Below are 12362 nucleotides of genomic sequence, written 5' to 3'. Positions count from 1 at the left end.
AACCAACACAAACCCAAAAGCATGAAACACAGAAAACCCAAGTCTATGCATCATGATTGCATGATGGACTAGTGGAATGCTACTTTCAACATTTTTAATGTGTTGGCGAATGTAGAGAAGTGTAAAATTGCCCTTGTTTGTTTGATGTACCTAATACTTATAGGTTTATACCTATTAAGACAATAAGACTAGAGTAATAGCAAGCTGGGCCTCATTTGCTAGAGTCTTAGTCCGTGAATGATCGATTGTTTTTCAATCTAATAACAATGAATTAATAAAAAAACAAATCTAATAACAATGAAGTACAAACTTAATGATTAATGCCTTGTTCCTTTATGATGTTCCAATGATAATTGCTCTTTAATTAACTTGCAACATCTTCATTAAAGGTGTATAACTTGCCCATCTAAAATGGGTCTATTCTTACTTCGTGCTATGTTTGGGTCAGCCTATTTAATAATCGGGTTGGACTGGCCTGATCCAATTATCTTACACTTTAAGCCCAGCCCAACTCATGGCCCGTCCCATAATGGATTGTGCTGGACCGGCCCGATTATTTATTTTTAAAAATTAAAAATTAATTTAAGTTATTCAACATCGTCTCAATATATTATAGGGAAATTAATATTTCACGTATAAGGATACTTGTACAATTAGAATATTGTATAAAGAAACAATTTTATAAAAAAAATTAATGATAAAATATGTTTTAAAAAAATAACAATTAATAATGAATGACTTTAAGAAAATATGTTGTATTTAACTTTTAGGAAATTTATGAATTTAAATAATTTTATTTATTTATGGAGATAATTTATTTTTTAACAATTTGAAAAAAAATTGAGAAAAATTAATGTAAATGGGCTGGCCCGTAATGGGTTCGAGCCGGCCCAAGCTTGACACGGATTTGGGCACCCATGACGGGCTCGTGCCGGACCGGCCCAACGAGATAGAAAATCTTGGCCCGGCCCACTTAATAATGGGTTGGGCCAAACCAACTTTAAACGAGTTGTGTTCGGGCCGGCCCATCTCATTGTACACCTCTAATCTTCATTTAAAAACAAACAAACACTTTGAACTTAAGAGTTATATATTATTCTGAATAATGGAAGATAATTAATGCCTCTTTTGGAAGCAATTATTGAACAAAAGTGGGGGTCCTAGTATTTCTAAAGAACGGCCTACCATGGAAGAAAATGAGACTCATCATCATTACCAAACCTAACAAGTGACAAGGAGAGATGATTCTCCAAAATTATAATAACTATTTGGACACACTTTTATGGAAACGGTGAAAGGTAGATTAGCAAATAGCAAGACTATGACACTTGCAAGAAATAAAATTGAATTATTAAAATTATTTGTATCATAGATTATATCACTGATTCCATGTCTCATAGAGGTGGAACTAATGTGAGATCTATATATGGAAGTGGGTTACTTATCTATAAAATGTATCATTAGTAATGCAGTAGTAGGCACAAAATTATTCTTTTATTAGACAGTCTAGTAATATAAGATGTTTTTAACTTTTTATGATACATGTTATTCAAACTGAATAGAGGTGATCGATGTTAGCAGTGTTCTTCTCTTGTTGAATCCCTTCCCAACTTTTGGCTATATTGGAGAGACTCGAACTCTCAACGTTTTCTAATCCTAACTTATTATCCTCCCACCCACCACTGGGTTAACCCAGAAACTCTCTACCCAATTTATAAGAGGCTCTTTATTTACTTTTGCCCAGTAAATAATGTTAATTAGCCTTTCCCTTGGGCTGAAGAATATTCAATTTCGTTAGTATAACCCAAGTTGGGTCTTTTTCGCTTATTATGTTCCACTAATTGTATGGGCCATGTGAGTGTTATTATGGTCCACTAATTGTATGAAGATATATGCCCATCATTCCCCTATAATAGACCAGTCTTTTACTTAATAATAATGGACACTTGAGACCTTTATTAAAGCGGTGCAAAGAATTTAATTATCATATCATAGAAACTCACAAAGACTAAAATTTTGATCATATATGTTGCATCATAGGAAGACAGACCCCACATCCGCCGTTCGATACAATCATATGGTTTGCTATCATCAATTAACCCTTTTAGGTCAAAGTAATCATAGAATATATCTAAAGAAAAGAAATAATTTAATTCATAAAGTGCCATTGGCTTGTAGTGGAGATTGGAGAGTAATGTTTTTTTTTTTTTTTTTTTTTGGTGAGCAAGCCCAATGAAATATGTATCATTACTCATTTTTTCTTGGCAATAATGACAGATGCATGAAGTGCCATTGATTGTGGTAAAAAAGTATAAGAAGGAAAAAGAGAATTCGAAACAAATTCAAAATTTTATATCTCATTTGAAACCGAAAGTACTTTAATAACTTGTTCATATTTGAACTCTTTTTTTTTGAGTCTTATGTGAAGAGGAGTATTATCAGTCTCATATTGCATGAGATACTCGGATAAGCCTCTAATATAATATGGTATCAGAGCGTGAAGTTATAATACGAAGAAATTAGTTTAACCAACTCAAAATCAAAATGTGTGGAGAAGTTCAAGAGTTTATAAATTGTTAAGCAATAATTTACTTCCCAAATGTGGAATTTTCTCTCTCCACATACTTATTGCACCTAATGGACATACTTTGAAGAACAAATGAAGGACAATGCATCTAGCCCTTAGAATTAACACAATAATTAAAATTGGTAAAAAATTGGATGTAATACGATTAATGAGAGCACCTGCAAATTAACGAGACTATGGTTATACATAGTCTCTCACAACGCTCAAACTTATAATTAAAAGAAAAAATTCTTATACCTCTAGTATTATTGTAAACCATTTTTCCTTCCTTTGAAAATTAAAATAATAAAAATACCATTGTCTAGCAAAAGGTGTGATTTAGCAAAAGCCAAAATGTGGTTGAGAAACCTTGGTGGTGACTGGTGAGTGGAAGTGGAACTCACCTCCCTATGCTAAAATCTTCCACTTTGATAATCTTTGTATATAGTATATACTAGTACTTTAATTAGTTTGTTTTTTTCTTATCGATTGGGGTTGTTAATGTCTCAAATAGTAATCATTGCTTGAAGGGTACATGGGCATTAATTCCTCCTTTTTCCCTAACAATTCTTTATAATTAGTAGATATGTCATGGGGATTATTATACAATAATTTAGTATTACGATGTGATGATGAACAAGATGAAGGGACCGCACAATAACCTTATCTTAATTACAAAGAAGTGTACAGTATATTTTTTTTAAAAATGTGAAGTTTGTTAATGTCCATTAAAGGTGTGATTAATATTGGAGGATAGGCATAGTGAGCTAAGCAAAAGTTTTAGTTTATAATAATCTCATCACAGGAATCAAATCTCTTTTAGGGGATGGTGTGGAACTGCGGATTAGATAGCAGCCTATTAGCTATGCTAGATATACATACATAGTGATATTACATTTGTCAAAGAAAGATTTGCAATACTTTTATTTATTTATTTCTTTAAGTACTCCTCCCTCAAAAGCCTAAAAAGGTTCTTTTGTTGTGGTAGAGTGGTTGTGAATAAGCATGCTTGCTGAAACAGTACATTGGGATCATGGGTTCAATTTGGAGATACAATTACACCAATTCACTATGGTACACACACACACACATACATATATATATATATATATATATAGAGAAAACTAAAAAAATGGGGAATAACCCCAAAACCTAAAAAAAATTGGGAATAAAAAAAAATGGTGTTGGGCCATTGAGTGAGATGCATATCCATAAAAATGAAGGAACTCTTGTTTAAACATCAGAAGCATGGTTTTGATTCGTTGTTATCTCATGGCTATATATGGTTTTGGAAATGTTGTAATTGACAAAGAATTCTTCCTAAAATGAGAACGTATGATGGAACTTCATAGGGATAGAAGTCACACACAACAAATGTAATAAAGGATATGTCGCCTATTTTTTTTAGGTTTATTCAGATAAATGCCTTTTGAAAGTAATTTTTATTCTTATTTTGCCTTCCGAACTTTACAAATCCTTTCAGTAAGTCATATTTTGTCAAGTCCGTCAATGACTTCGTAAAAAAAGCTGAAGTGTTGCTCATCCACATAAGCGACATGTCGAATTTTTTAATGGAGCTATTGACGAACTTGACAAAATATGAGGTTTGTAAAGTTTGGGGGACAAATCTTTTTATGAACTGATAAAGCATAAGAAACAAAGAAGATTCAAAGACTAAACAGAGTACATTTTGATATATAAAATTTTAATTCGAATCTTTGTATCACACCATATAAACTCTTGGATTTCTTTATTTAGTGTCAATTAGTTTTGGTTTGAACAGTTTGGTGCACCAACTTTGACATGGTAAGAGCATACAATTATCAACCTATTAGGTCCAATTTGACCACACATGCTAGAGGGTGCAAAAGGTGTTTATTAAGACTTTAGGTTGGTTGTAAGGTTGAGAGGTAATTGGAAAAGCTTTGTAATTATTTCATTGATAATGAAGTTAATGAACCATCGATCTCATTCTTTCGTGGACCAATAAATTTGTCGAACTACGTAAATTTATGTGTTTTTGTTCTTTATTTTTCTCTTGGCGTTCAAAGATATAAATTAAACAGGAAGAACAAATTAATTTGCATTGAAAAATGTAGGATAAACTAGAGAAGAAGTGTGAAAAAAGAAAAACAAAAAAAACACATACTATTTAGAAAATTAGCAGTTGTTACAGAAGGACAACATGGCCAGTTTCATTTCTTGGAGAGGAGGAATATGTAGAATATCACTCACTCACTCAAGAAATTTGGATTTTCTTGGGAAGACAAGAACCCAAGAAACCTTCCAAAATGCCTTCTTCTTTGCTACTACCCAAACAGAGCCTTACAAGTATACCCTCCTTCCCTACAAGTATACCCTCTTTCCCTCCAAATTTAACCGCCCTCAAACTCGTTTGAAAAATGTCTTTCAGCCACTTCTCAAACAAGCTATTGGGAAAAGAACCAGACCCAACACAAACCCCCTCTAACACCCCCTTATCCACACTAAGACTAACCACATTTTGCTTCCCAAACACCTCCTCAAAACACCCTTCAATCTTGGACAAGAAAAGCTCAGTGATCTCGCGATCTCTCGCCGGGCTTCGATTGAAAACAAAGAGGTTATCCACCATTTCGAGGAACCCTTGTGGGGTTTGGCCATCCACGGTGGTTTCGCGAGTCAAGTCACTTAAATTAGGACTGAGCTCCCCGGGCCTGTCTTCGTTTTCGTCATCCTCCTCACCGGCTTTGAGGTTGAGATCAAGGGCGTTGAAGCTTGATTGCCTTGAGAATCCCTTGCTATTCACATTCTCAACAGCAACCACATTTGGATCTTCCTTTGTTTCAATTCTTGGAGCCTTGGTCTTGCTTAGCAGCTCCCACTCAGCTTTTCGCTTGTGATCAAAGTTAGGTGTCCCAAAATTAGTGCTTTTACCATGATCAACCTTCAATGCCATTTGGATTATAGAATCTGGGTACTTTGCCTTATCTTCATAGCTTGTGGAGTCAGTACTCTTAGTCAATATGAAGATTGCTTGTCCTTGACTCCCTTCTCTTCTACTCACTTCTCCGAATTTTCGAGTTTCGAAACCATCACCTAAAAATTTCAAGAACTGGGTATCACCCAAATCAACATCTTCTACCAACACAACAAGCTTTTCATTGGATTTCAAGGCTCTTTCAAGCATTTCAGCTCTTGGGTTCATCTCACTTTCTCTTTTGTTCATGTTGATATGCAAGAGTGAATCAGCAGACCCCAGAACCAATTCAGCTAATGCATGAGCCAACCTTCTTTTTCCAGTTGAATCATTCCCCTGAATCAGCAGCCAAGTCTCCTGCTTTGCTGATTTGGAGTCAATAATGGCTTCCACTATTGAAGGAATGGATTCTGATTGCCAAGGCACATTCTCTTTCAACACCTTACACATGTCACCTCTCTGCATTGTCCCAAATTCACTTTTTCTTTCCACCATCTTCACTGAATCAGAGAACACAGAGTTACCAAGAGCAAGGGTGATCTTCACCTCCTTGCCTTCAGTGCCTTTCAGAGAATCCAAACTTGGCTCATGTTTTGGGACCCCATTATCGAAATTGAACTCAATTGTGCATGATTGTTGACGCCTGAATCGCGGCACGAGATTCGAGCCTTGGGCTGCTGCAGGCTCTGAATTAGCTGGTTGATCACCAAAGGAGATTGAATTCAAATCAGGAGAGATGCCATTCCTTGTAGACCACCAAGGGTATGATGAAGTATAAGAACAGTTCTTTCCCATTAGGCTTTGATGGTTGTACAAAGCAGAGCTTAAATGATTCTGAGTTGCATGCCTTCCTTGGTGTAGACTGTAGCATAATCTGTTCCACTTTCTCCTCAATTCTGCCACTTCATCCTGAAAATTATTGTAATATTATAATCAGAATTAAATTCGAAAAAAAAAAAAAATCAATTTTATGTGATCCACATGTCAAAAGTTGAGTATGACAAATGTTGGGTACCTTTTGACGGGCTTCAGGGCCTTGTGGTTGCAGCCAGGCAGGCAATTTCTGCTGCCCAGATTTGAACAGCTGAGCTTCTTTTTCATAGTTTGAAGTGCATTCTTCACAGCAACTGAGCTTATTATTATGATCTTGTTCATCCTTGCTGCTATTGAATGGCTTTGTTTCCAGCACTTCAGATGGGTTTTGAGAGAAGATTAATCTTGAGTCATGCACACTGTGATCAAACATAAGTGAAACATACATCAGCTGCTGTAAAATACCAATTTATTCTTTCATTTATCAATACTACTGTATGAAATAAAATATTTAAGATGGGGCAACTAACAAAATATAAGTTATATAAATGTTTTTTTCTCTTTGCTAATAAAAAATATTAGTACTGGCTGTTTGAAGAACACCCTTTGATAAAGAATATAGTATATATTGGACCAATGCCATCATCTCAGATATACTGTACATGCATATACTTTATGTTATGTTTTTCCTTTCTTCCCTTGAAAATAGGGACAAAGTCATTTATCTACACATGCAAAACTATTTATTTAGCTTATTTTAACTAATTATAATCCTCTTAAGGGTTCTCCAAAATAGTTTTCTGAGTTGAGTTTGTACCCAAAAAAAACAAACGAAAGAGTTATTTGTAATATTAAATTTTCTTATGAATTTTTTTATTTATATAAGGTGAAGAAGGAAAAAAAGAAAAAGAAAATAGACCTGGTAATTTTATATTTATTTTTTTTATCTTAATTCAATATGTGGCAGTGAAATCTGTAATTTTGATGAGTGGGTTGGCTATATCCTGACAAAAAAAAAAAAAAAAGAGAAAACAAAAGGACGGTCGTGGTTCTTATATCTCTGTCTTACTTTTTCCTCAGTGGTTTCTGGTTTCATGCAGACCACCATGTAGGCAGTAGTACTAGGCTCAGCAACAGAAAAGTACAAAACAAAAGCTTCAAGCTCAAGGAATGACCATCAATGGAGGATTTATGCACATCAACATACAACATGCTAACAGATAACTTGAAAAAATATTGAGTATGTATAGATCAAGAGATATAATATTGAACCTGGAAGCATGGAGGCTCAAACCAAGTCCACCTGATGGAACAGAAACAGCTTGAAGACCCCATTGAATCTCAAGAGGTGGTTGCCTCATTTGGCACTTCATGTATGTCTGGTAACTTGCAGTGGCCATCAACCACACCTTTGGCTTTGAGTTTGAGTTTGAGCTGTTGCTATGATCATAGTCTGAGACCAACCTTGCAATTTCTGCAATCAAATGCTCAACTGGGCTATAACCACCAGCTGAGACTGCTTCCTCTCTCTCATGATGACTAATTGTCCATTTTAAGTCTCCAGTGTAAATGATAGCACCTCCTAGAGACAAGTCCACCTTTCTTTTCAGCTCTGAAACATTTGTCTCAACATCTTCTCTCTTCATGAACCTCAAAGAAACTGGTGAAAATTGGAATTTGATGAAGTGGGCTGATCTCAGTTCTTCAGGAACCTGATCTCCTCCTCTCTCTATCCTCCCCATCACCTCACCAACTAGGCCTTCAGTGATGGACACAGAATCACCAACAATCACAGTGTTCTTCCTCTTGTTCTTCCTCACCAACACCTCAAATACCAGCTTGACATCATCTTCCTTGTAAGAAGCAGAGTGATCTGGGATGATGGGGTTGATTGGGACAACCACTTTTTTCTGTGGGGATGATGAAAAGAGAAGTGGGTTTTGGTCACAAGTGTAAGACAAGAAATGGGTCTGCCAAAAATTACCAGGAGGACTATTGAAAACATCTCTCTGCTGGTTTTGGTGATGTGAAGGTGAACAAGGAGAAGAGAAAACCCCACCAGAGCTACTATAACACTGAAAAACAGAGGAAACAGAGGAAGCTGAAGAGTCCTCCAAGTTGTTTTTGACAGAGGTGCTGGAGAAGCCAGCCTCTCTCATGACCCTGCTGACACTTGGGTCATCGAGGATGGAGATAATCAGCTGCTCCAACTCCACCTTAATGGTCAAGAGTGGTTGTTGCTGCTGCTGCTCTATGCAGCCCCTTCTCTGGTGAGCCTGTGCTCTCTTGAGAGCTGCAATCAGAGCATTGGACAAAGACGGCTGGCCATGGAGCAGAGGACCAGGTGTTGTTGGGAGCCTGTTGAGGGCCACATTGAAGCAGAGCTCAAGGGCTCTGCATTGAAGTGGATGTGAGGAAGTTTGGTGTGGCTGATTATGATGATGAGATTTGAGACAAGCCCTTCTCAAGAGACTGGTTCTTGAGCTCAGCAAAGTGGCAGCCACATGAAGAGGAGTGACCTGAGCATGGCCTCTCCTCCTTGCCAAGCTGAGAGAGTGCTTCAACACTGAAGCAGCCTCTGCTGTGAGGGTCTGCTGCACTGCACAACCTCCTGAGCGCATCACTTGACCAAAACCCACCCCCCAACACCCACCCCTTTGTTAAGAACACTTTTTCTTCAGAACCAAGAGAGCACTTTCTTCTCTTATATCTCTCTATCCCCCTCTTCCTCAACACCACCCCCACCCTCTCTAACTTGAAAAGAAGAAGCTCAGAAAAAAAGCTTGGAAGTTGAAAATATCACACACACCACCTCAACTGGAAGTAGAGATAGTGAGTTTTTGAAACAAAGAGCTTTCTCTCTGAGGTTTAGTTGATGATGAGCTATAGCTTTAGGAAATACCAGGCTAAACTAGACCACCTTCTTTATACTTCCTGTTATTGATGAGTTTTCTTTTCTTTTTATTTGTGTACTGTTATTATTTTTTTTTACTTTTTTTTTTTGGGGGTGATTGCTTTTCTTTTTAGCTTTTCTTTTCTATTGATTTCTCTCTCTTCTGTTTACAGTTAGCACTGCACCATCTTTTTATGATCACCCATTGTTATGTCACTAAAGATTTTTGTTTTGAAGGCAATTAGTATAAAAAAGGAGTGACTTTTTATAATCATTTTCATCTGTTGGGACTTCCAGATATCAATGTATACAGTAAGTTTTAATGGCATGAAACATGATGCACCTATCAAATAATATTTCCCTGGCCTCATATTCATTATGGTCCTCAAAGGCTGCAAAAGAAGATTTCAATCTACTCTCTCTTTTTATTTTAATTGCCTTTTCTTTTTGCTTTTACTTCAATGACACTGTTATTATTTGTTTTTGGTCATCAATGACACTCTTATAAATGTGAGTTTTTTATACATTTACAGACAAGGAACGAAAATCTTAGGATTTACACTATATAGTAACAGTATTAATAAGTCATCCTTTCTGCTGTGTTAAACTGTGTTATATGTATATATTTTTATGCAATAACTATTGGGATTTCATCAAAAGGGGTTCACTAATGGGACCCACAATTCAAAATTCTTATGGTGCACAAAGAGAAAGAGGGCTTCCCTCCTTTTTACACATCAGCCTTTGAATGGACAGACAAAGCCAGCAGAAATTCAAAAACAGTACCAAAAGGGAAAGGTAGAAAGAAGACAGGGTGTCTGTGTGTGATGAAAGATAAAAAGGCCACACTCCTATTTTCTTTACTTATTTTTATTTTCTTCCAAATTTTCCTTTCTCGTGTTTATAATTTGTTCTTTTTACATGCATGACAGATATGTGCAAATATTGGCTTGTTCTTTGTTCTTAAGAGAGAGAGATCCACAGAGAGAGAGGAAAAAGAGAGTCTCTCTCTTCACGCCAATCCTCGTAGAGAGACAGCATTTTATTCCCCAAGTACCCAAAAAGCAACCCTCTGTCTGCTATCCTACATTGCATTATTGCTTCTTTCTCAGTCTCTCTCTCTCTCTGTGCAAAAACTGCACTGTTACCTTTTGTTTAATCCCCCAAAATCTAATTTCCAACTACCCACTTATCAACACTTTTATGTTTAACCAAATAAAGGAAGGCATTAACAGATCAAGCCTACTGTTTTAATGGATACCCCAGAAATGTGTTCACATTCTTGTAATTATGTAATTAAGATTCACAACCACATGGTTTGTCATATTTGATACTTGTAGACCAAAAACAAAGCCTGCATGCCAAGAATTTACATACCGGGCTTTTTTGTTAAACTTTAATAAGTGACTTTTTTGACTGGTTTTTGATATCATCGTTTACCACCCTTTACTTACATATCAGTACTTGCTTTTAAAATTATCTTGTTCGTATTTGTTCTATTAAATGAGAGCCATCGTTGAAGTGGAAGATAGAAACAAATAGAACAAGATAATTTCTATTTAGTCAATTGAACTCAGATTTAATTTCTTGGTTTCTGTACCTTGATAGTTCAATTAATTGGTAGAGACAAAATGATTTGCTGCTGTAACCTTTGAAAATTTTGATAGACCACAGTACTATACGCCAAATTAAAGCTGCAAATGAAGTTCATTTCAGACTTTGTAGACCAGCAGGTAGCAAGTTTCTGCCATTTATGTTTGTTTTTTTTGCTTAAAGGAAGAAAATAAAACCCAAATGGATTTGTCTCAAATTAATGGCAATGAACTAATTTGGAATTGATGATTTCATGTTTTAGGAAATACTATCCCATTGACTCTATATATCATCACTTCTATTTTTGTTGGGGAAAACTTTGTGCAATCCTCTTAAAAGTATTTTGTGTTCTCTTAATGATGCAAATGACATCATTATTATCTTTAGAATAATTGTATTAAGTGAACGTTGTAAGTTTGATATATATTGTTAACTCATTTTTTAATAGTTGAAACTTTTTGAAGCGTATTGTGGTTATATAACAAATGTAGCTAGCAATTAATTGTTTTGATGAGAACTGAGTTTGGAAAGTACGTGGTTAAATTGGAGATAATATCAGTGTGGGTGCATAAAACTAGACCACATGAACCCTAATTGTTTTTCCCTTTTTCTTTAGCTAGATAGTTTGACCAATGTGAAGAAAGAAAGATCGAGACATGCAACTAGGGAGAGAGGGGCCGAGCAGGAATGGCTTGATGGTTTAAGCTCTTGGCGTGCATTTCAAGAATAGCATCTAAAGATGTGGTAAAAGGAAGATTGAAGGGTGATTTCCCAATTTCTATTGCATTAAAAGGAGCCAAAAGATAGAAACTTGCTGAAGCCACTACCAACTAGTAAAGGAGGAGTGCCTAGCTTCAGTTCAAAGTATTTGGAAAAGCACATTCAATGTTAATAAAATTGAGAATTAATATACCTTTCGTTTATATATATATATATATCAATCATATATTTAGCTACCATTTATCAAATTTATTCATTAATGATGTGTCATTTTTTATTTTTTATTCAAATATGAATTCACTCTAGATGGATTTTATTTCCTGCTAATAAGATACTGACATGAATAATGTTTGGTGAATAAATTTGAACACCATACTATTTAATTCAACCTTTTACTCCTAACCTATATGACATTCTCATATATATTACGTTCTACCATAGTATTCTCTTTTTAATACAATTATGTGGTGTGCATACAATATGCACCATAGGTTAATTGGAAAAGAATGTATAGGCATGCAGATACTGCATGATAGAATCCGATATATTCAAATATCATATTGGAAATACTACTTCGAGAATTGAAAGGTATTCATTGAAAATCTTTGTTTCACAACATGCTAGAGTTTAGACTTATCTTTGGTCTTTATTGATTTATATACTCATTATCATTCCGCCGTTTCTACCAAAGCTTACTTACTTATGGGGAAAATTAAAACAGAAATGAATACTATTGCAATATGTTCTGTGTATGTTACTAGTCAATAGACATATGGAACTTCACTAAAAGCTAAAAGCACTTTTGGGTCAAAAAAGTA

The 12362-nt window shown here is 35.5% G+C and overlaps 1 protein-coding gene across 1 annotated transcript; it reads right to left on the bottom strand.

The window, feature by feature from the left end:
* Positions 1 to 4760: 4760 nt before the first annotated feature.
* LOC147293585 (Double Clp-N motif-containing P-loop nucleoside triphosphate hydrolases superfamily protein) lies at positions 4761 to 8959 on the bottom strand. The gene is made up of 3 exons (XM_086233204.1): positions 7611 to 8959; positions 6541 to 6757; positions 4761 to 6434 (listed from the first exon to the last, which is right to left on the bottom strand). Exons 1-3 carry the CDS (start codon positions 8957 to 8959, stop codon positions 4806 to 4808), a joined length of 3195 nt encoding a protein of 1064 aa, XP_086089330.1. The 3' UTR covers positions 4761 to 4805.
* Between the last annotated feature and the right edge of the window lie 3403 nt (positions 8960 to 12362).

The sequence above is a fragment of the Dryas octopetala genome, chromosome 2, assembly GCF_963921425.1.
Source record: "Dryas octopetala chromosome 2, drDryOcto1.1, whole genome shotgun sequence".
Taxonomy (NCBI): domain Eukaryota; kingdom Viridiplantae; phylum Streptophyta; class Magnoliopsida; order Rosales; family Rosaceae; genus Dryas; species Dryas octopetala.
The sequence above is the reverse complement of the archived record's forward strand: the minus strand, read 5'-3'. Positions and strand labels throughout refer to the sequence as shown.